The sequence below is a fragment of the Scyliorhinus canicula genome, chromosome 15 (assembly GCF_902713615.1).
Source record: "Scyliorhinus canicula chromosome 15, sScyCan1.1, whole genome shotgun sequence".
NCBI classification, from domain to species: Eukaryota; Metazoa; Chordata; class Chondrichthyes; order Carcharhiniformes; family Scyliorhinidae; genus Scyliorhinus; species Scyliorhinus canicula.
The window spans coordinates 16,745,698-16,770,659 of record NC_052160.1 but is presented as its reverse complement, the minus strand read 5'-3'; the positions used below and the strand labels follow the sequence as shown (position 1 = coordinate 16,770,659).

The 24,962-nt window shown below is 43.6% G+C and overlaps 1 protein-coding gene across 2 annotated transcripts in view; it reads right to left on the bottom strand.

Moving 5' to 3' along the window:
- Positions 1 to 24,224, bottom strand: part of cops3 (COP9 signalosome subunit 3) — a 39,706-nt gene extending 15,482 nt beyond the window's left edge. For both annotated transcript variants that reach the window (XM_038819253.1, XM_038819254.1), the window contains exons 1-7: positions 24,065 to 24,224; positions 15,235 to 15,364; positions 9,835 to 9,947; positions 9,666 to 9,715; positions 5,807 to 5,899; positions 4,847 to 5,026; positions 4,099 to 4,239 (exon numbers count right to left, since the gene is read on the bottom strand). In XM_038819253.1, coding sequence (XP_038675181.1) covers positions 4,099 to 4,239; positions 4,847 to 5,026; positions 5,807 to 5,899; positions 9,666 to 9,715; positions 9,835 to 9,947; positions 15,235 to 15,364; positions 24,065 to 24,119 — 762 coding nt within the window. In that variant the 5' untranslated portion in view covers positions 24,120 to 24,224. The remainder of the gene's footprint in view (positions 1 to 4,098; positions 4,240 to 4,846; positions 5,027 to 5,806; positions 5,900 to 9,665; positions 9,716 to 9,834; positions 9,948 to 15,234; positions 15,365 to 24,064) is intronic.
- Between the last annotated feature and the right edge of the window lie 738 nt (positions 24,225 to 24,962).

Below are 24,962 nucleotides of genomic sequence, written 5' to 3'. Positions count from 1 at the left end.
TTACCCAAATTATTTGATAACAAGGGGAGAATATACTTTAGAGGTTTTTCAGGTAAAGCTTCAGATAGAAATAATTACTGTTTTCATTTCAATGAAAGCCTCATTTAAGAGGTACATTAGAAAAGAGAGAAATTAAAAACAAAGTAATTATATAAGTTTATTGAATTAATACTGAAAAAATTGTAAAACAATTCTTCATACAGAAAATGTAGATTTTGCTCTGTACAAATAATGAATTGTGCCTTTGCTCAATCATCATGTTTGCCTTTGATTTTCCAAAGAATTTCCAAGCTGTATTTAATTGTTTTAATTTTAAATTTTAGATCAGAGACACGGAGATCAACTTTACAGCAGATAACTTTATCAGTTATCTTTAGAACTCAAGATACAATTATTTCTACAAAATGAGCATACGGATGGACTAGCTATTTCACAAGACCCAAGAATCCTGCTTTCTATACAAATAGTTGTTTGCTGGTACAAAACTTAGGCCTTCCAGTGTTCACAACAGGTAAGGTACTCAAACCACAGGGCGCGATTTTCCCACCACATGGCATCCAGCACCGGGAGCATCTCAGGGGAGGCTCCAAGTCGATCGCAAGTCACCCAACTCATGACGCGATCTGGATCACGCCCTTGCTGGGTCAGATTCAGATAATTATATTTAAATGAGCCATCAGGCTCATCTAAAGATGTGCGGCCTGTTTGAGGCCGCAGACTCCCAGCCTCCGGGAGTCACAGGCCGCAGCGGCAAGGCCTCACGTGGGCACCAATTAGTACTGGTCTCCACAAGCAGAGACCTGGCATGATGGCCACACCAGGGCTCTTGGGAGGCCACTGAAGCCCCCCCCCAACCCCCGGGTGGTCTGGGGCAGGGCATCTAGGCAATGCCCTAAAGGGGTCGAGTATTGGGGGTGATGCCCATGTCTGCGGCGGGTCACAAAGTCATAGGTGGGGGAATCTCAACCTCACTCAGAGATCTGGGCACCCTTTCAAAATGGCACCCCGCTTTCTGAGGAGCCAGTCTGACCGGCGAGTTTAGTTCTCCATTGCAGAAAAAAATTAGAAGTGTGGGACTGACCGGTGAGAAACTCCCCAAGCCCCCAAAAAAATGACTAGGTGTGGGTGAATACAGGTCTGGATTTCACCCAAAAAGCCAACAGTCATTTTGTCATTTTTTGGGGGTCCAACAGTGTCCAACGTTAGATTTGATTCTGCAGTTGGACAAAATTTGCTAAATAATCCTCAGTGTGCTAAAAATTAACTTGACAATCAATTTAAGATTGTCATTCGGGCTTGCAGTGGGTGTACAGGAAGTTACATAAATTAATACACAGGGCCCTGTTCTTTACAGACAGAAAGAACAGAACATGTACACACATTGCACGTCAGCTACATTCGCTGGTTCATTCCTCAGGGCAATGTCTTGACCAATCAGAGTTAAGTTGCCTGGTTTAAATTTTCAAACAAAGCTTGGCAGTTAACTGTCAGTCACCACTAACTGGTGCATTCTCCATGGCAACACCACTCCCAATCAGTCCAAGCGCCAGTCAAACAGCACTCTCTTCTCATACAGTATATAGTTGTTGTTTCCCGACATTGGTATTCTTGTGATTGTCCTGATGAGTGCAAGGCGAAAAAACAAAGTGCCTTTTATCAGCAATATTCAACCCTCCCTTCATCAGTGCTACCCAAATGCAACATTTCTCCTCCTTATTGCAATTCAAAGCTTTACTTCACCCCAAGTGCCACCAAATTCCAGCATCTCCTTCTCAAGGCTGCCAATCCCCATTATCCATCCCCAGTGCTGCCAAACCTCAGGATCTTGACTCGCCAAATTAAAGTCTCAATGTCTCCTTCCTCTCTAGGGCCAATATAAAAATGAGAAATGAATGAAAGAAACACTTGGAAGTTAAATAGCAGGGCCACAAAGGTCAACGGTCAAACCAATCTTCAAGCTGTAACAGATTTGTAGAATTTTCAAATAGTAACTTTTGAACTTCATCATTGTGAATACTGTTTCCCAATAATATTTCCTCAACACTGTATCATAACTCCACTCCTCCGTGATACTGATCAAGCACAGTCAACGGTGCTATTAGACAGCCACTAAAGTATTCAAATTAGTCCCCAAGGCTCATGCTTTCAAAACCTCGAATTTAAATACGTCATCTACTTTGAATCAAACCACATTAAGTATATGACCAATAGGGGTACATATTGCCTCTATACATAAAGGAAGTTAATCACATTCTCTTTCCTGATTACAATCTTTCAGCCCCACCCAGCAGCCTACCAAGAAACACCACTCTCCATCCCCTTTGGAGTGCACTCCAAGAGGAGCTAGCATCCTCAGGACAGGAGAAAAGAATAAGGAACAAAATTGGCATGGAAGTTTCCACCGAGTTAGTGAGCCAGATTGTTAGGTACATTCATTTATTTTAAATGCAAAACTAAGGAAAGTGAGATTGAAAAGAGAAATGAGCAGAATCCAAAAGAGTGTATTTTTCACCATTCATCGACTGAAAACAAAGTTTGTTTAATTATAATTGTAATGTCAAAAAAAATGAAGTATCTTGCTATGACAAACATTTGGCTCTTGAGTCTGTGAAACTACATGCATTATCAAGTGCAGTACCCTCCTGTGCAGTGTAATACAAATAGAATAGACCCATTTCTTCTTGGTGCATAGAATAGTGGTGGTTTCACTCAGCTTATCAATGTAAACATGGGAAATGAATGGCAGGAAATGCTAAGGTGTTAAATAGGGCAACCAGAAAGGAAAGTAACCTTCAAGCTGCAACACATTTGTAGAATTTTGAAATGGTAACTTTTAGACTTTACCATTGTAGGCACCATCTCCCAGTCACTTTTTCCTCAGCACTACTATCATCATGTCAGCCGTGCTGCTCACAAGGTGTTCAACAGTTTACATCATATCCCAGTCCACATCTGAATTAAATCAAACCAAAGGACAGTCGGGGAAAGAGCAAAAATATCAAAATAAATAGTCAAAATTACCAAGTAATGGACACGCTTAGTCACTTTGAAGTATATATTTCTCACTGAGCCACTTTTTTAAGCAAAACAAAAATGAGTATGTCACAACTTTGCATCTATATAATGTGTATAATTTGGAAAAATGTGCAAGGTACTTGACAGCAAGATAAGGAGCAAGTAGCCAGTTTTCGTGGGACAGCTAAGAAAGGTGGCCAAAAGGTTGATGGAAAAGGGATGTTTTGATGAGGCTTTTAAAAGATAGGAAAAGACAAATTTGTCTTTGGCACCTAGTTCAGAACAGAGGGAGTGGGAGGGAAGGAATTCCAGGTAAGTGTGAAAGATTAGCCCCTAGCAGGCACTATGGGGTGAACAAAAAGAGAGGAGCATGGGTCAGTTGGGGTTAATGCTCACAGGGGGAGGGGAGAAAAATAAATGCCACAATGAGCTCTTTGGACAATGCCAATGGGCGCACAGGCAGATGTTTGTGGGCTTATCCCAAAGGTAGTTGAGACTGGGCATCAGCGGGAGAGAATGAAGGTAAAGAAATAGAACATCGGCAGGAGAGGATGAAAGTACAGGAATAGCAATGACAATTGGCTGCAGGAGAGCCATATGAGAAATGCTGTAGTTTAATCGCAAAGCTTAATTGTAGCTTGACAGCTAAGTCAACCATCTCCAAACATGCATTCCTTCAACCATAGTTTCAAAGTTTCATTATGAAAGTGCTTCGATTATAAAATGTTATGGTTTAGGGCATGAACTGGCGGATTGGGGTTTGTCGGATTTCAACACTAAACGAAAACTCACAAAACATTACACAGCATACACCAAATTAAATGAATAAAATAAAATAATGGGGTTTTCACTTTTAAATAAAATAATACATAGAATGATTTTAACATACTCGTTATCTGTAGACACTCGGGGTGAAAGCTATTAAAAAAGTGTAACGGGTTTGTGATGCAACGTGAATAGTTCAAGGGCAACTCTACATTAGATTGTCTTTCATTACTTATTGAAAAAGAATTCTCACAGCAAGATTAGTCAACGGTGAAGTGCTGAAAATTCATACCTCTAAAATTAAATTTTCAATCTCACCTTAATGAATCTTCCCACTATCTGTGACGTGTACTTGGGTAGTTGCTGAACCTTTCCATGCAGAATCAAGGAGACAAGAATATACTTTTTATAAGACTCCAACATAATGTGACTGACTGCCATGGCTGGAGTTGTTATTGCCTGAGGTAAAAAAGGATATTTCTAATTGTTAATAAGAATTTCAACAATCTAATTTTACCACCTTCTTTTGAGTTAAAAGCCATCAACTGGGATAACAATTAATCAGATTAATAAAACCAAAGGCAGCCTTTCCCCGCTCGTACCACTACTGCATTAAAGCAATATGATTCAAAAAGTCTGTGCAAGATTGATCTAATATTTAACATTTACCAGTTGTCTTGTTTATTAACTTCCTGGTATGTATTATATTCAAAAAGAGTTATAAACAGTCTCCCTTCCTATCTGCTACTATTTAAAGTTGCCATTAACTTCTTAGAATAAAACTGGCATTATACCTGAAGAGTTACAATCTTGGTGCAAAGTTTGTAATATTGGTTATATGGGGTCATCTGATATCAGTCAGTGACGTGCTACTGTGGGAAATTGGAGGAAGACATTTGTGGTAACCACAAATATTGTAATGAAATTTTACAGTAGTTTTCATACATCAATGCAGGATATTTAGTAAACAAATATTCAAACCTCAGCTTTACGCTTCCATCAGTTAAACTTCTCTGGAGCAATTGGGCAAGTTTTAAGATATCACATCCAACTATGTTCATTTTACCTGTTCATAGAAATACAGTGCCCGCTCAAAATTCTTGAGTCCTGTGTAGATCATGCCACCATAATAGTAATAACATAGAAAGTGCTTGGCATCATAGGCTCCATTCTCTTTACAAATATCTGTCATATCCACTTCCAGATAGGCAATTGCAGGATTGAAGCATTTTGCTAGTAGGCAAAGCTATCAAATGGAAAAAAAGGTTGTTGAACATACAAAGGACTTAGATATTATTCCACTTTTGAAAATAATGAGTAAAAAGTCACTCTCCGCTTGTATAGTTGAAAATCTGTACATGTAAAAGCTACACCAAGGCAAAAGTCAAGCCTTACATTTTTAAGAATGCAATCAGGCACAGTTTGAACACCAGATTGCATATAAAACTAAATATGAGGCATTAAGAAATGTAGACAGCTTACAAAGGGAAAGTCTGAAATGTAGATTTAATTTGTTTGTTTTAAATTAATTTACAGGATGCGAGCATCGTTGGCTGGGCCAGTAGCTTGTTGAATATATAGCTTTTTTTTTTAAGACTGGGCTAATTTTCAATCATTTCAAATAATGAACATTGACAATATAACAAATACACAGCGTTTGGGAAAGATGATAATTAGTTCAAACAGAATATTAATAATTGAAAGGCCAATACTCATTAAGTATCTCAGGTCAGCCAAAAACCTGCTGATGTCTATTTGGTTCCCTTCCGTAACTGAGCTAGGTTCTCCTGCCACCAGTTTTTCTCATTCTGTCATCACTTATTACAGCTTGGACCAAAACTAGAAATGTTAGGCTTGCCTCCACATGCCTAAATTCCAAAACAAAGGAGAGATGCAGAGGAGGAAGGGATCACCAAAATTTCAGAACGTCAAGATCCTCAAAAATACCATAACTGTGGTAGAAAACACCATGATTCTTTGTATATAAAGTAAAGACCATTTTTACATACAAATAAAATAATCTTACCTGGCAGAGGTCAGCGTGAACTGAGGTAAGTTGGTTTGTATTCATCTGCATCTTGTCTATGGCCTGCTTTAGAATGCTAATGCCTCTCAGCGGCTTTAAAAAAATTAAACTAAATATTATTCTTTTCCTCTATACATTAAATACCAAAATAAAAATTATGCCCTCAACCCCAAGTAACAACATGATCAGCCGCAAGCTAAGGCAAGCAGTATAATCTTTGTGTTTCCCAATGCTAATGTCTGTCCAACAACCCCAAGAGGATGATTATGGGCATTAAAGATGTAATGGAGGTGGGCTATATGTCCAGGGTCCAATAGTCCACTGGCATTATTAAGAACTGAACATGAGTAATGGCCACAAGTTGAGAAATCTATGCTTAAGTACGATACTCAAGTAAGAAATCGACTTCCGGTAGCGTCTATGTCGCACATTTGGTGGCTCCCGCTCGGGTCGGACCTTTGGACCTTTCCCCCCAATTTCTTACCGGACTTGATTTGGAAAATTGATGGTAGAGACAATTGTTGATTGGATTCCCACATCGGTGGATGGAGAGGCGGATTAGAAGTGCTCGCAAAGGAAGAAACCAGATGAACAGAGAAAGCTTGGGCTGAAGCTGCAGCGGGAGAAAGGATGGCGGATGACCGGAGTCCTGGCTTGTCGACCCAGCAGTCAACAGAGCAGCTGATGCAATTTATCCAGGAGGGCTTTGCCAAGCAGAAGTAGGAATGCTTGGACCCGATTAAAGAATCAATTGCACGGCTGGAGCTCAGATTGGACGCCCAAGATCGGGCGATCCAGAAAGTAGAGAATAGGTCCCGCCGGCAGAACCTGAGAATCGTTGGTCTCCCGGAGGGGTCTGAAGGAGCGGACGCTGGGCATACATAGCGGGCATGTTCAAGAAGCTGCTGGGGGATGGGGCACTCTCCCAGCCCTTGGAGGTGGACAGGGCTCACTGGGCGCTCGCGAAGCCGCGAGTGGAGGACCCCGGACCCCCCCCCCCCCCCCCCCCCCCCCGCCCAAAGTCAATGGTGGTGAGATTCCACAGGCACTTGGACAAGGAGCGTATTTTAAAGTGGGTCAGGCAGACACGGAGCTGTAAATGGGAGAACAGTATCCTGCGGATCTATCAGGACCTGAGTGCAGAGGTGGCCAGGAGAAGAGAAGGGTTCAATCAGATAAAGTCGACCCTTTTTAAGAAAAAGGTGAAGTTTCGACTGCTGTATCCGGCCCATCTCTGGGTCACGTATGAGAAGCAACATTTGTATTTCAAGTCGCCTGAGGAAGCGATGAACTTCGAGAAAAGGAAAGGACTGGTGGCGGACTGAGGACTTTGAACTTTGCTGCAACATTCACATTTTTAAAAAAAGAAAAAGTTTCTCAGTTTTTCGTTTTGTGGATGCTATTTGTAATGCCTTCTGTATTAATTTGGGGCCAGTTACAGAGCTGAGTGAGCTTTGTTTTTATAAATTTAGAATACCCAATTCATTTTTTCCAATTAAGGGAGAAATTTAGCATGGCCAATCCACGTAGCCTGCACATCTTTGGGTTGTGGGGACGAAACAGTGACACAGAGCCAGGATCGAACCTGGGACCTCGGTGCTGTGAGGCAGCAGGGCTAACCACTGCGCCACCATGCTGCCCAGAGCCACCAAGCTAGCTGGGCAGGCTAACTCACGGAAGCGCAGTGGGGGGTGAGCAGATTTTAGGCTTATCGAAGGGGTTGATTTACATTGTGCTGTTACTGGGGATGGGGGGGGGGGGGATGTTTTGCTGACAAGGGAGGGACTTTTGCTGAGGAACAAAGAGGAGGTCAGGGGTGGAGGCTGCCTGGGGGCGGGCCTGTGGAGGTGTGGGCCGCGGGCTGGAGACTAGCCCAAGAAAGGTGATGACTGATCGGCCGGGGGGGGCAATGAGCCGCCTAACTGGGCTGCTCACCTGGAATGTACGAGGGCTAAATGGGCCGGTTAAGAGAGCGTGTTCGCGCATCTGAGGGGAGTGAAGGTGGACGCGGTAATGCTACAGGAGACGCACCTTAGAGTAGCAGATCAGATTAGATTAAGGAAGGGATGGGTCGGGCAGGTTTTTCACTCAGGGCTGGACTCGAAGACTAGAGGGGTCGCGATCCTGATTAATAAGCGAGTGGCGTTCGAGGCGAGACGAATAGTTAGGGTTGTGGGAGTCCAGTACATATTAACTTGGAGGGACTCAAAGCCCCCGAAGTCAGAGACCTGGCTATCTGACATGGCTAGCTTTCTCTGCTTGGAGAAAATCAAGTTCACCTCGAGAGGGTCAATGTTAGGGTTCGCCCGGAGGTGGCAGCCGTTCGTCGACTTCTTTGCGGCAAATTATCGTCAGCAGAAAGGGGGGGGGCTGAAGGTTAGCTTAGATTAGAGTAGGGGGTTAGTAAAGGCGGGACCTGTAAGGGAGGAAGGCGGCTTTTGCACTATGTTTATAAATTAATTACATTATTTACTTTGTTGTTGTTCTAAAACCATAAATACCTCAATAAAATGTTTATTAAAAAAAGTAAGAAATCAAAAGACAGCATGGTGGTGCAGTGGTTAGCAGAGGTGCCAGGTTCGATCCTGGCCCTGGGTCACTGTCCGTGTGGAGTTTGCACATTCTCTCCGTGTTTGCGTGGCTTCCCCCCCTTCAGGAGGGGAAGAAAATAAAAATAGGGGGGGGGGGGGGGGGGGGGGGTGGAAGGTGTTAAGAAAGAAACACCTTGAAATATTTTAAGCTTCAAAAATCTGATTGTAACCTTTATGCACTATACAAAGAAAATTATAATTTCATCCAAAAACACACAATTATGTGAAGTTGAATATTAACTTCCTAATATTTCCAACATGAAAACTGTCTATAAGTCACTGATATGAGCATAAAGAGGTATTTGTTGATTATCTAGTTTACAATATAAAACAGACAAGTACTTTGGACCAGACTTGATTTTCCCCAAGTAATTTGTATTTCAATGCCAAACAGGCCATCTTTAATCATCTTGTATTTTAAAATGATGTGATCAGATTCTTTAAATACTACTATGTACGTCACTATTTATTTTTAATCTTATACTTTATTACCAAACATCCAATCCTAAAATTTAATTCATTTTATTCAAAGAGTTTCTGGACACTAAAGTTCTTCAGAAGATCATAAGTGTTTATGCAGATGGTACACCAGAATAAACGCAACTGTCAAGGGTATGGAATTCCACAAGCAAAGAATTTTGAGATTTTGTTTAAATCCTGCATATTTACTAGATTCCCACAAAATTTACTGAGATTAAAAAGTTGGATCGTTTAACAACTATATTTGGAATCTTAACTTCTAATTTTCCCGTTACAGTTAAAATAGCTACCTGCCATTTAATGAAAAATAGAATAAGTCCTTAGCAGAAAATCTTACTGCTGCCTGTCCCTGCTCTTTGAAGGGATTATCCAATTAGTCCCATTCTTCTGCTCTTTCTTCGTAGATTAAAATCTTTTCCTTTTCAAGTATTTACTTAAAAACATTTTGCCCCAAACAATTTAAATTGGCCAAAACTAATTTTTAACTTTCATCCTATTATCTATTTCTCCCCATTCACATCATGCGCCATTCCCAGTAACCATGCCTTTGTCAATCCTCGCCTCAGCAAGCTGCTGAGATGTGCAAGAAATGTCTCTCACCTCTCCAATCTATGCGACACATCAACTTGCACAGATTCTAGTTAACTTTGAATAAACTGGAACATACGATAACAGTAAACAAAATAATAGTTCCATAAGAATACTTTTATTCAAATATTCACAATAATGTTTCATTCATATTCGGAAGCACATTTAAAAACTATGTGAAAATTTATTGAAATGTTTACCTGTTTTCTTTCTACTAAAGCATTTGTTAACTGATGGCAAAGACCCGCAACTATGGAAAGAACAAAAATCAAATATAAGCATGAACAGTGCTAAAAATGTATTTCAATAAATTAAAATGTGAAGACTTGACTGTAAACATGGAGAGAGTGTTACAGAGGAGGTACTTACAAGTGTCTGTTGCATATCTGATGTGTTCGCCATTGCAAGTGCTAATAAAAAGTTGAACTTGGGAGAATAACGTCTCAAAATCTGGGATACTGGGCATAGAAAATTTCACATACCTGCACAAAAAAGAAACTTAGAAAAATAGCGATGCAATACTATTATTTGATTTTCTTTGGTGATATATCACAACAATTCAATTGCTCTTAAACCTAGGAATATTAGAGTAGAGCAGATTAAAAATATTTCCGGACATCAGTTGCCGGCTATGTGTGAGCGGTTACGCACACATTGGTTCCCGCAAGGGTACTTGGTTTTTGGCCCTTTGTGCCTGGAGCCCTGCCTACTGGGTGTGATTTCAGAGGAGCAGACTGTATTTGTTAAGAGTCGGCAATTGTTGGACAATGTAGGGAGGTTACTAAACGTGGTGTTGTCGCCCTCCTTCGGGACCGAGCCAAAGGTGATTATTTCAATGAAGAAGGCATTCGATAGGGTTGAGTTTGAGATCCTGGGACGGTTTGGCTTTGGGCCCAAATTTATTTCATGGATTAGGCATTTGTACAGGGCTCCCACCACGAGTGTACGCACTAATGTCCTGAGCTCGGGTTATTTCCAACTGGACATGGGGTACAAGACATGGGTGTCCATTGCCTCCGCTTTTGTTTGTCTTAGCACTCAAGCCGCTGGCCATTACCTACCAGGTGGAGGGGGATAAAGCATGGTGGGGGGAGTGCCCTCTCTCCAATGTGGGGGAGATAATGGAGCTGCTCAGGTTTAGCTCCTTTTCAGGGTACAAGTTAAATCTGGGCAAGAGCAATTTTTCCCAGTGAACCCCCCGGTGGAGGGGAGCTGATCAGGGGAGGCTGCCGTTTCGTCCAGCCAAGATGAGCTTCCATACCTGGGCATTCGGTGGCCCATGACTGGGCACAAACTTAACCTCTCTAGTCTGGTGGATGGGGTGAAGGTCGATTTGAAAAGGTGGGATACCCTCCCTCTGACCTTAGCGGGGAGGGTACAGATGGTGAAGATGACTATTCTACCACGGTTTTTGTTCCATTGTCTCCCAGTCATTCTTCCCAAGGCTTTCTTTTGCAGGGTTAACAAATTGATATCTACATTTGTTCGAACTGCTAAGACTCCTCGGGTTCATAGAACATTTTTGCAAAGGGATAGACAGTTGGGGGGTTACCATTACCTAATCAGTTATGCTATTACTGGGCGGCAAATATTGATACGGTGAGGGGGTGGATCTAGGATTGGACTCTATATGGGGCGGATGGAGGAGGTTCTGTGCATAGGGCCCAGTCCGAGTGCCCTGGATATAGCACCACTCCCTTTTTCCCCTGCCAGATTGTCTTCGAAGCCAGTGGTGATAGCCATTTGAGAATTTAGAATCAGTTTAGGCAGGAATTTAAAATGGGCTCCATAGCACTGTTGGCTCTGATCTGCAGCCACCATAGGTTTGTGCCATTTTGCTTAGACTAATCATTTAGGGCATGGGAGAGGGAGGGATTGGAGAGGTTTAGAGACATGCTTCTGGAGGGTACGTTCATAGGTCTAGACTGGTTGATAAAGAAATTCCAGCTTCCGAGAGGGAATGTATTCAGGTACACTATTTTTTACAAAAGAGGCTTCCTTCATTTCCCCTGGGAGTGCTGCCTTCGCTAATGTTCAGGGTCCTGTCCTAGGCTGAGTTGGGGGAACAGTAAGATTTTGGATGTCTATGGGCAGATGTTATCGACACAGCAGGCATTGGTGGAGGAAGTAAAGAGGAAGTGGGAGGGTGAGCTGGGCTTGAACTTTGGGCGGAGGTGGTCTTTACAGGGTCCACCACATCCTCATGTGCGAGGTTAAGCCTAATGCAGTTCAAGGTGGTTCACAAGGCACACCTGACTAGGACATGTATGAGTGGGTTCTTCTTGGGGGTGGAGGACAGGTGTGAGTGGTGCTCTGGGGGCCTGCGAATCATACACTCAAGTTTTGGTTTTGCCCCAAGGTTTTTATTTTCTGGGTCTCCTTTTTTGATACAATGTCAGGGATTTTAGGTGTTCAGCTGGAGTCATGGCCGTTTTTGGAGTATCACACTCACCGGTGATACCTTCGCCTCACTAATTGCCCAGAGGCCACTTGTGCTTGGGTGGAGGTCCTAGGTGCCAGCCAAGACTTGGTTGGGGGGGCCTGATGGAATTGTTGCACCTGGAGAAGATTACGTATACCATGAAGGGGTCAGCAGAAGAGTTCCACTCAAGATGGCAGTCCTTCATCTCCTTTTTCAGGGAACTGGTTACCATCAGCTGAGGGGGGGTTGTCTTTTTTAAGTTTTAATTTTCTTGTGGTTGGGATTTGTTGTATTGTTTGTAATAATGAAAATTTTATTTGAATAATTTTTTTAAATAAAAACATTTCCAATTGTACTAACCTTCAAAATTATGTGCAGTTCTGGAATCCACATTACATAATAATAATAATAGCTTATTGTCACAAGGAGGCTTCAATGAAGTTAGTGTAAAAAGCCCCCAGTCGCCACATTCCGGCACCTGTTCGGGGAGGCCGGTACGGGAATTGAACCCGCGCTGCTGGCCTTGTTCTGCATTACAAGCCAGCTGTTTAGCCCACTGTGCTAAACTAGCCCCTGGAGGACTGGAAAGGATGCAGAGATTTACCAGGATGTTGCCTGGGTTGGAGCATGTTAGTTACAGAGAGATTGGATAGACTTGGATTGTTTTCCTTGGAGCAGAGGAAACGGAGGGTGGGAAATGATTGAGATGTATAAAATCATGAGCGGCATAGAGTGTTCAGGAACAAACCTTTCCCCTTGGTGGAGGGGTCAATGAGCAAGGGGTATTGATTTAAGATAAGGGGGCAAGAGGTTTCAAGGGGATGTGAGCAAAACCTTTTTTAACCAGAGGGTGGCGGGAGTTTGGAATTTGCTGCCTGAAATGATGGTGGAGGCAGAGACCCTCTTAACATTTAAGAATGAAAATCGCTTATTGTCACAAGTAGGCTTCAAATGAAGTTACTGTGAAAGGCCCCTAGTCGCCATATTCCAGCACCTGTTCGGGGAGGCTGGTCCAGGAATTAAACTGTGCTGCTGGCCTGCCTTGGTCTGCTTTCAAAGCCAGCGATTTAGTCCTGTGCTAAACCAGCCCCTTCAAGAAGTTTAAACTCAAGACGTTTACTGGAAGGAGGTTTTTAGGGTAATTTCTAAAGTGGTGCACGCGAAATTGGACCCGAGCCACCGGGAGGCCATATTCGGGGTGTCGGACCAGCCAGGGTTGGAAACAGGCGCGGAGGCAAATGTTGTAGCCTTCGCCTCGTTGATCGCCCGAAGGCGGATCCTGTTGGGATGGAGAGCAGCCTCTCCACCCTGTGCCCTGGAGTGGTGGGGGGGCCTGTTGGAATTCTTGACTCTTGAGATGGTTAAGTTTGAACTGAGGGGAAGGAAGGAGGGTTCTACAATTCATGGGCATTATTCATTATGCACTTACAAGAACTGGATAACATTGAACATTAGTTGGGGGGGCCGTGTGTGTTAATGGTGACTATGGGTGATTCCTGATTCCTTTTTGTCAGTTGTTTATGTGAACATGTGGGCTAATGTTTGGGGTTTGGTGGGAGGATGGGATCGTTGTTATTGATATGGGGATTGACATATTTGTTACTGATTATTGTTTATTGTTGGTGGGTGTAAATTTGGGAGAAAATGTGAAAAAGGAGAATAAAAATATTTTTGAAATTAAAAAAAACATTTAGGAAGTATTTAGATGTGCACTTGCAATCCCAGAGTTTACAATGTTAGAGACCAAGTGCTGGAAAATGGGATTAGAATGGTAGGTGGTTGTGCAATGGGCCGAAGGGCCTTTTCTGTACTGTATGTTTCTATGAATCTATAACGAAAGACGTAAGCGTTTAGATTCTCATCAAATGAACTCACTTGGGGTCATTCGGACTCTGAACCACTTCCAATGCCAATTTCTACATCAACTTCACCCAAACGCTCCAACTAAAGAATGTAGATTCTCCAACAAGGCTATGCAGCTTTGGATTATCTCAATACAATAAATATGTTTTAAGTAATGTCTTAAGACAGTGTTTCACTAGTTCCCCATGTCCCAGACAATGGGAATTTCAGTATTCTAATTTTTCTCTTTAAATCCCTGCATTGCCTCATTTCTCCCCATCTCCATAATCTGTTCCAGCATTCTCCATGGCTAAGAAACTACAGAGCATTATAAAACCCCAATTGTTAGCCTTTGCCTCCTAGCTATGTACCCAAAATATTACTGAGGTCTAATTATTAAATGTATATTATTTTATACGCAGTTTGGTTATAAACTACTATCACTGTCCTGGTTATTCCGCTGTATTGTAATGATTTGGACTATACCACATACCTTCTCCTGCATAACAAAGAACATTTCCCAAAGGCAGACCTAAATCTTTCATGAACCACAGCATGATTTTGTGTACACAGAAATTTGGAAACATGTCTAAAATATATAAAAGACTAGCTTATTTCCTCTGAAGGTGCAGATCATGTTTCTATTACACATACACACATGCGGGTGCACACAGAAACACGCACAGAGGACAATTAATACCAATGCCAACAGTCACTTTCATAACAGATAAGACTAGAGACCAATTTGATGCAAAGAATCATTTATGGAAGCAATACATCTTTCTAATAAATAACATTCAAACACATCCTGTGAACAGAAGTAGCTTCCAGCTAGTTGGTCTTTCTGAAAATAACTTTGCCACTGCACAGAGTAATGCATTGCTTTAACAACTGTTGTACCTAGAACAAAGCAATTGCTAACTAATCAAAAGTGCTGATTTTAATACCCATAAAAACTTTGAAAGCACAGCTAATCCAGCTATTCCTTTGAAAAGAAAATCTCTGAAGCTGACATTCACTTTAACAATGAACACCTAGCCTCATAGCTACTATACAAAAGTATGTCAATGGCCACCTGCGGCATTTGACCAGAGTCATCTATGGTTGGACTATCCTGTTCAGATTAACTTGCCAATAGTTTGGCAAAGTACTTTTGTTTCTAGCATTTGTATAATGATTCCTATCAGACTCATATGCAGGGTTCATAGACAGTGTTGGCCTCATTGCCTACTTTCTTATTTGCTTCCAACAGAACCAAAAGAATCTTCCAATTCCTCATCATATGATTGAGATGTAATTTTGAAGGTAGTAGCTTTCTTGAATGAGCAACCACCGTGACTAGATTTGTGTAACACCTTGCATGTAATGAGATGTTCCAAGGCATTTCACTTCAAATGCAACATTTTTATGACAACGGGAACAAGGGTGCAAATTTTATTAAACAAAATGAATCCCCAGCTACGTACATTTTACATGAAATTGCATGACATTTATTTGAAACTTACAATACTGCCAAGACTCCTAGGGAATGCTCCTGCACATCCAATGCACCTAGCACTGTATCCAAGTGGGAGAGGTTTTTAGCCAGCAGCTCTCCACTCTTGTTAATGAGGTCACATAGCTGAGTCATTTGACCTAACCAAAATAAGACAAAAACACAGTAAATACATGTTAAAACCACATGTTAAATCTATGTAATCAAAAGACTTGCTTCTACCATATTCTTAACATCACTTTTCAACTCCTTTATACTTCAAATGTAGCCAAAGAGAAACTGATATTTATGCTCCCAATTTATTAATTTGTCCGTCCCCGATGAAAACATCGCCAATTCTGTTCAGTTTGCAGCTTCTCATTTTATGCTGTCTGCAAATTGCAACACTAAAGCAAAAGTTTTTTATATATATTGAAAAATAGCATCAACGTGTGGCACACCACTTTTTACATCCTTCCTGTTTAAAAACACACGACTGTATTTTTCCCTTTAAAAAAACATCCTACCCAGAGTGCCAGAATACTTTCAATACAAGTTGCCTTAGAACGCCCCCCCTGACCTTATCCATTGCCTTTTGAAAATTCGTACAATATCCATTTAATTTCTTTTATCTATAAACTTTAATTCCTTCAACACCTCTATGCTTCTTGTAAATCTATGTTGGCCTGTTAATTAACTCATTCACATGATGCTAAATTGTTGCCGACTCATTTGGAGCCATGCCTGCCGGGGGTGATCTCAGAGGAGCAGATAGGATTTATTAAGGGCCGGCAGTTGTCGGCCAACAGTAGGGGACTGGGCGGCACCGTAGTACAGTGGTTAGCACTGTTGCTTCACAGCGCCAGGGTCCCAGCTTCGATTCCCGGTTTGGGTCACTGTCTGTGCGGAGTCTGCACGTCCCAGTGTCTGCATGGGTTTCCTCCGGGTGCTCCGGTTTCCTCCCACAAGTCCTGAAAGACATGCTGTTCGGTCATTTGGACTTTCTGAATTCTCCCTCTGTGTACCCGAACAAGCACCAGAATGTGACGGCTAGAGCTTTTCACAGTAACTTCATTGCAGTGTTAATGTAAGCCTACTTGTGACAATAAAGATTATTATAATTATTGTTGCCCCCCTTAGTGACCGAGCCAGACGTGATTATTTTGCGTTCGACAGGTTCGAGGGGTACCTCTGATATTATGGAGTGGTTTGACTTTGTGCCAAAATTTATATCTTGGATTAGGCTTTTGTATGTGGCCCTACTGCGAGTGCCCTGAGCTTGCAATATTTTCAATTGAACAGGGGCACAAGGCCCATTATCTCCGTAGTCATTTGCCTTAACGATTGAACCGCTATCCATTGCGTGGTGGTCATCTACCAGTTGGAGGGCGATAGAGCGTGGAGGGAGGGAACATAAGGGTATCCTAATTTGCGGATGATTTGCAGCTATACGTCACAGACCCAGATTTGCTGTTATATGTCATGGACCCACTCTCCAATGAAGTGCTCAGGGAGTTTGGCTCCTTTTCAGGGTATAAGCTAAATCTGGGCAAGAGTGAATTTTTTCTGGTGAATCCGCCGGGGAGGAGAGCGGATCTGGGAGGTTACCGTTTCATCCGGCCAGGACTAGTTTCTGATATTTGGGAATTTGAGGGTCTTGCTCCATAAACCTAACTTGGCCAGTGTGGTGAGAGGGGGGAGAGAGAGAGAGAGAGAGAGAGAGAGAGAGAGAGGGCGAGCTAGAAAGGGTGAGCGAGAAAGGGCGAGAGAGAGGGCGAGAGGGAGAGAGAGGGCGAGAGAGAGGCTGATTTGAAGAGGTGGGATGCCATTCCTCTGATCTTGGCGTGAAGAGTACAGATGTGAAGATGAATATTCTCCCACAGTTCAGCCATGACTGAATCATGTTCAGTTCCATGCGTTCACATAGGAAGACCTGGACAATGTCCAGGCTTGAGTGATAAGTGGCGAATAATATTCATGCCACTCAAGATCCAGGCAATGGCCATTGCCAACAAAAGTAAATCTAATAATTAAAATGTTAATGGTCAAATACCCCACCATTAACATGCTGGGTTTACTGCTGACCAGAAACTGAATTGGACCAGCCATATAAATACTGTGGCTACAATAGCAGGTCAGAGGCTGTAAATTTGCAGCAAGTAACTCACTTCCTGACTCCCCAAAGCCTACCCACCATCTACAAGGCACAAGACCGGAGTGTGACGGAATTGTCTCCACTGTCCTGGATGAGAGCAGCTCCAACAACAGCGAAGAAGCTCAACATCATCCAAGACAAAGACGCCAACCTGATTGGCACCCTGCCACCACCGCCAACATTCACTCCCTTCACCACTGATGCGCAGAGGCAGCATTGTATACTGCTACAACAATGGTGGGCAACCTGTGGCCCACATGCAGCCTGTCAGGGCTCTGAGTGCGGCACGATGAATCTCACCATGGTGCAACAGACGGGCAGAAGAATCCTGATTTCATTCTGGGCACAGGATCGCACTGCTACATGGTGACGGCAGGACGTGCTGTTCCCTGGTGACGGCAGGACAGGCTGTTACATGGTGATGGCAGGACGTGCTGTTCCATGGTGACGGCAGGACATGCTGATGGCAGGACGTGCTGCTGAGGTTCCTGTCAAGATCGCCCTCTTAACAGTTGACGCCAGGATCGCAATGCTGCAGTTCCTGCCATTCAAACAAAACACCCAGCGCATTCTGGATACACAATCACTGGGAAACTGTCATGTTGGGTGCCAGAGCACATGTGGGAGGTTGAGTTTCTTTCTTGATTTTTTGGCTGTTATCGGCTTTGCATCCTGCCTGATGCTTTTTGTTGAAGTCGCACGGTGAGGAAGGAGAATCAAGAGTAAAATCAAAGAATGCAGCGGAAGAAGAGGTCGCAAAAAAGAGAAACATAGGTGATGAGGGCAAAATGGGAAGAGAACTGGGAGCTGGATTATTTTGTTACTGAACAGAAAGGGAGACCATTGTGCTTCATTTGCAATGAGGAGATAGCAGAATACAATGTTAACAGGAGTGAAACATGCCATCCCTCTCACAGGGCGCATTTCCATTAGGCTCTGCCCAACCTGCTCCAAATCTGAAGCATGCCATGAAAACAGGCAGGTACTTGGATAAACATTAAATCAGAGTGACTCTGGCTAGTTTTCCTACTATTTAATAGTGAATTAGTGAAAGAATGCCTCATCAAATCTGCAGATGTTTTATTTGCTGGGTTTAAAAACCAAGAGGAAAATCATCAAACATGTTAAATGTCTGCAACTCAGCAGGCATACTGTGAATCGCAGAGTGCAAGAAATTGCTGCTGATCTAGCAGAGCAGCTTTTCAGATCTGTACGTTCAAATGAGGCATTAGCACTGGATGAACGTAAAGATATTAACATTGCTCAGCTGACGATGATCTGAACGTGACAGAAGAATATTTAGATCTCTTTGGAATACTCGGCCGAGCTCAGGGCTCAGTATTTTTCGAGGCATTTACTGGTTATTTTGAAAAGCACGAGATACAATTTTTTCCAAATATATCAGTTACAACAGATGGGTACCCCTCCACGACAGGAATACACCATGGATTTGTAGCTTTGTTGGAAGCTTGTGTACCTAACATATTTGGTGTGCATTACATAATACACCCAAGAAGTGCTCTGCTCTAAACTTGACAAGGGAAACAGACTGAAAGCTGTAATGGGCAGTGATACTTTGTTAACTTGATACATGCTCAGCCCCTGCATCCCCGTCAGTTCATGCAACTTGTTGACCAAATTGAAACAGAATATGGAGACCTTGTCATGCACACTGAACTGCGCTGATTAAGCCATGGTAAAGTACTGGTCCGCTTCTTGGCACTTCAAAGATATGCAGGTTAGGTGGTTTGGCTATGCTAAATTAGTTTCCAAAACGTTAAGTAGGGTTACTGGGTTACAGGGACAGGGTGGGGGCATGGGCGTAGGTAGGGTGCTCTTTCGGAGAGTCGGTGCAGACTCGATTGGCCAAATGGCCTCCTTCTGCACTGCAGTGATTCTATGATTCTAAATACAGCAGTTTCTTGCACAGAAATCAAATATAAGCTGGATTTTGGATGTGGCTTTTTGCACCGACATCACTGGTCACCTGAGCTTGTTGAACAAAATACTGCAGGGGAGAAATCACCTCCTGCCCAGACTAATTGCTAGTGTAAGAAAATTCATACTGCACACACAGTGAAGTTACCTATACTCGCTTCCCAAATTTGAAGAAAATGCTGGCAAAAACAACGCTGATGAAGGAAAAAATAATTATCCATCAGTACACATACAAGTGCTGCCTACTCTGGTAGAATGATTTGAGAACCACTTTTCTTCCGAGTGATCCAAATCCCTACCTCTCCGTGCTCTCAAATCTATTTGAATTTGATCAGAGCAAATGCAGCATAGTATGTCAAAGGTTGGTAAAAGGGGGAGATTTGAAGAGGAATTAATTCATATTTGTGCCCTGGATGATTAAATTAAGCAGCTAAAGTGAAAATGTACGTGAGAATTTTGGCTGAATAATCCCGGTCCAGTTGATGTCAATGTTTGGATTATACACATGCAAGCAGACTTTTTCTGCTATGGAACACAACAAATACAAGAAGCGCAACAGACCAACGGGTGGAAACCTCAGTGCTGAATTGTGAAGCCTCTGCACATCGCTGAGTCCTAGTCTAAGAAACCCTGTGGCTGATAGATCCAACCAGAAGTCACATTCATGACGCAAGTGTAAATATTACATTTGTTTTTTTCCATTTGAAGTTGATGACAGTTCTATTAATATATGAATATTTAAGCATCTTCTGTAACTGGTTATAAGTATTTGGCATGCATTAAATGGATATAATCTTTCTTCATGGGTCGTGGCTATTGGAAATGCCCAATTTCACTCTTGCAGCCCAGACATGATGGAGGGCCACATCACTATCCTGGGTTATCCATCACTGATCTACAAGATGCACTTCAGCGACTCACCAAGTCTCCTTCAACAGCACCTCCCAAGCCTATGGACTCTACCACCAAGAAGGACAAGAGTAATGAGGCATGACAAGACCACCACCTGCAGGTTCCCCTCCAGGCCACACGCTTTCATGATTTGGCAGTGTATCACTGTTCTTGGATTCAAAATCCTGAAACTGCTTTCCAAACAGAATTGTGGGTGTACCTATATCACATGGACTACAGTGGTTCACCACCTTCTCAAGGGCAATTAGAGAGGGTCAATATATGCTGGCTTTGTCAGTGACATCCACATCTCATGAACAAATAAAATGATTTAAAAGGTTGTTGCCAGGACTGAAGAATTTTAATTACAAATCAAGGTAGGATACTCTAGGGTTCTTTTCTTTGGAACGAAGGAGACTGAGGGATACTTAAAGAAAAGTTATATTAAAATTTACTGCCTGAATTACAAAGGCAATGCCTGCAAACAAACCGAATTTGCACAACTGCAGACATCTACCACTGTGGCTTTTGTATATCTGATTATGAAGATGCACTTCAGCAACTCACCAAGGTCATTTTAACAACAACTCTCCACTGTGACCAAAACCAGCAAGAATAACAAAAGCAGCAATGTTGTGAAAACACCAAACCACAACCAGCCAGACCTAGACACACATCATTCACCATCCATTCAGTCTTGCTGGACCAGAAATATAGAATCTTTAGGGGAGGCAGTGACATCGTCATTAGACTAGTAATCCAGAGGCCCAGGGCAAGGTTGAGGGACCTGGGAACAAATCCCACCATGGCTGATGGTGAAATTTGAATTCAATAAAAACCTAGAATTTAAAACGCCTCATGATGACCACTGTCGTGGAAATCTATCTGCTTCACTAAGTCCTTTTGGGAAGGAAATCTGCCATATTTACCTACACGTGACTCCAGACCCACAGCAATTTGGTTGACTCTCAAAGAGACAATAAATGCTGGCCTAGCAAGCGAAGCCCACATCCCGTAAATGAATAAAAAAGAATATTTTTGACGAGGCATGATCATCACAAGTACTCCAGCTATCCAAGAAGGCCCACCAAAGCAAATAGTGTAAGGTAATAAATGTAGCCCTGTCTCACGTCCATATCCCAGGCTCAAATCTTAAGAACATGCACTTATGCAGCACGAGAAAAATGTCCCATGGCACTTCAAAGCAACAAGATCTGACAAACACTGACACTAAGTCAAAGTAAGAAATATTAAATAAAATGTAAGTAACATTTTAGCAACGGCAGTATTTTGCTTTTGTTGAAGGAAATATTAAAATGGGTGACTAAAAGCTTGGTTAAAGCAGTAAATTTTGAGACGGTTCGGCAGCAGAGTAGCATGGTGGTTAGCATAAATGCATAAATGCTTCACAGCTCCAGAGTCCCTGGTTCGATTCCCGGCTGGGTCACTGTCTGTGTGGAGTCTGCACGTCCTCCCCCTGTGTGCGTGGGTTTCCTCCGTGTGCTCCGGTTTCCTCCCACAGTCCAAAGATGTGCAGGTTAGGTGGATTGGCCATGCTAAATTGCCCGTAGTGTCCTAATAAAAAGTAAGGTTAAGGGGGGGGTTGTAGGCAGCACGGTGGCCTAGTGGTTAGCACAACCGCCTCACGGCGCTGAGGTCCCAGGTTCGATCCCAGCTCTGGGTCACTGTCCGTGTGGAGTTTGCACATTCTCCCCGTGTCTGCGTGGGTTTCGCCCCCACAACCCAAAACAATGTGCAGGGTAGGTGGATTGGCCATGCTAAATTGCCCCTTAATTGGAAAAAATAATTGGGTAATCTAAATTTATAAAAAAAAAAAAAAGGGGGGGGGGGTTGTTGGGTTACGGGTATAGGGTGGATACGTGGGTTTGAGTAGGGTGATCATGGCTCGGCACAACATTGAGGGCCGAAGGGCCTGTTCTGTGCTGTACTGTTCTATGAATATGTTTTCTTAAAGAGAATTGCAGAGCTTAAGGCTCTGTGACTGAACAGACAGCAGTTAAGGGTCGAGTGAGGAGAGTGGAGATGTACAAGAAGCCAGAGCTGGAGGAGCACCAAATTCTTGGGAGGGCGTTGGAGCAAGACCAAGCCTGATATGAACTAGATTTAAACATAATAGAACATAGAACATTACAGCGCAGTACAGGCCCTTCGGCTTCGAAGTTGCGCCGACCTGTGAAACCACTAAAGCCCATCTACACTATTCCCTTATCATCCATATGTCTATCCAATGACCATTTGAATGCCCTTAGTGTTGGCGAGTCCACTACTGTTGCAGGCAGAGCATTCCACGCCCTTACTACTCTCTGAGTAAAGAACCTACCTCTGCCATCTGTCCTATATCTATCGCCCCTCAATTTAAAGCTATGTCCCCTCGTGCTAGACATCACCTTCCGAGGAAAAAGGCTCTCACTGTCCACTCTATCTAATCTTCTGATCATCTTGTATGCCTCAATTAAGTCACCTCTTAACCTTCTCTCTAACGAAAACAGTCTCAGGTCCCTCAGCCTTCCCTCATAAGATCTTCCCTCCATACCAGGCAACATTCTGGTAAATCTCCTCTAAGGATAACTATTTTGAAATTAAGGCACGAGTGGACTGGCAATTGACGTAGATTAGTGTAGCATTGTCAGGCGAACTGAACGTGTGCAAATTTCACCAAATGAAATTCCAGTTATGGGGCACAGAGATTTAAGTGCTGCCTCATATGCCAAGAACCCAGGTTTGATTCCAACCTTAGGTGACTACCTGTGTGGAGTATGCACATTCTTCCAGTGTCTGTGTGGGTTTCCTCCAGGTGCTCTGGTTTCCACCCACAGTTTAAAGATGTGCAGGTTAGGTGGATTGGCTATGATCAATGCTTGGGGATAGGACGGAGAATGGACGCAAGTAAAATGCTGTTTCAGAGGGTAGTTTCAGACTGGATGGGCCAAATGGCCTCCTTCTGCACTGGAGAGATTCTATAGATTGAAAGCCTTCAAATTCTATAGATGTACTTATACCTCCCAACTCTATGAAGTGCAAGTGGTGCTTCAATTTAGATCAAGGTTGAACCAGGAAAGAATTTCTGCTAAACCCTGTTGATTTAACTGGATAAGTTGAGGTGCATGGTTGTGCTACAATGTTCTTTTTCCACATTTGTACTTCATTAATATCCTTGCAGACCAGGACTTACAAGACTACTTTTTTAATGGCTGGAACTGAACTACAACATTCGAACTCGATTATACAAATGAGATAATTACTTTGTAACAGCAAGATAAATTTCCCGGATTAGATCAGGTATCCCTGAACGCAGGGATGGTGATGTCCCAAGAATTCCCTGCCCTTCGACAATAACCTCTACAGCTGGGAGCTGAGAGCTAGCTGCCTAGGCCCCATATTGGTGAGCTGAACTCAAGGCGAACCGGAAGTGCAGGAGGATGGGGTGACCGGCGGCGGCGGCAGCCACTCGGCGGCGTGGAGCGGCCGTCAATCTCCGCGGGGCAACCAATCGGACAGCGAGTGGGGCGGGCGCTTCCGGCGCCGTGATGCTCACGAGCTTTGAGGTAAACAGGCCGCGAAATATCCTTCAAACCCGGAGCGCATTGTGTGGGGGGCTTTTACCCCAGCTCCGCCATCACCAACGCCCCTCTGGCGGGCATTAGCCAGGGGGCAGCTCCGCCCGCCGCTGGGTCGAGGCTTTTACCGTCCGAAAGGTAACGGGCGCCGGGGATGGGAGAGGGGGCGAGCGGCTCCCTCCCTGCCCTTCCCCTCAAAATAAACCGTCCATTTAAAAAACAACAACCCACCCTACCCACTCTCTCCCCGTCAATGTCAGCTCCCTCGGCGTCGGCGGCCGCCGCCATCCCCTCCTTACCCTGGGAGGAGAGCTGCCTCACACTGTTGACAAACTGCTCCAAGGCGGACGCCATTTCTCAAACGGCCCTCCCTGCTCCTCATTCAAACGGCGTGACACAGCAGCGAGGCGGCCCGCCGGGCCACTCTCGCGAGAGCGGGCGGCTCGCGCCCGCGGGGGGAGGGGGGCGTCTTAAAGCTGTAAAGCACCTTTAACACACACACTCACATACACACTCTTCCAATGGCAAGTTTTGGTTTTACACTTGTACTTCTCGTTCAAAATATCCTTGCCAGTGATGCATTCTAAGGATTTTTCGTTTTGGAATTGCAGTCAGGCCACACCACTGTCCACGTTGGGGGTGTGAGCACCAAAACACAAACTGATTGGAATTTCTCAGCAGGTCTTGGCAGCAACTCTGGAGACTGTTCGGGGTGACCGACCGCCTCACATTTTGAGGGAGTGGGCCCTGGTCTAGACTGTTAGTGGCAAGGTAGCACAGTGGTTAGCACTGTTGGTTCACAGCAGCAGAGTCCCAAGTTTGATTCCCGGCTTGGGTCACGACTGTGTGCAGAGTTTGCATCTGCACATTCTTTCCGTGTCTGTGTGGGGTTCCTCCAGGGGCTCCGGTTTCCTCCCACATGTCCCGAAAGATGTGCTGTTAGGTGAATTGGACATTCTGAATTCTCCCTCTGTGCACCCGAACAGGTGCCGGAGTGTTGCGACTTGGGGATTTTCACAGTAGCTTCATTGCCGTGCTAATGTAAGCCTACTTGTGACAATAAAGATTATTAATTCCATCCTTCCCCTTGGCACCATCGCCCTCTAACGGATAGGTTCTTTCGGTGGTGGATGTAGGGGAAGGGAAGATGGTTAGTATAAATGCTTCACAGCTCCAGGGTCCCAGGTTCGATTCCCA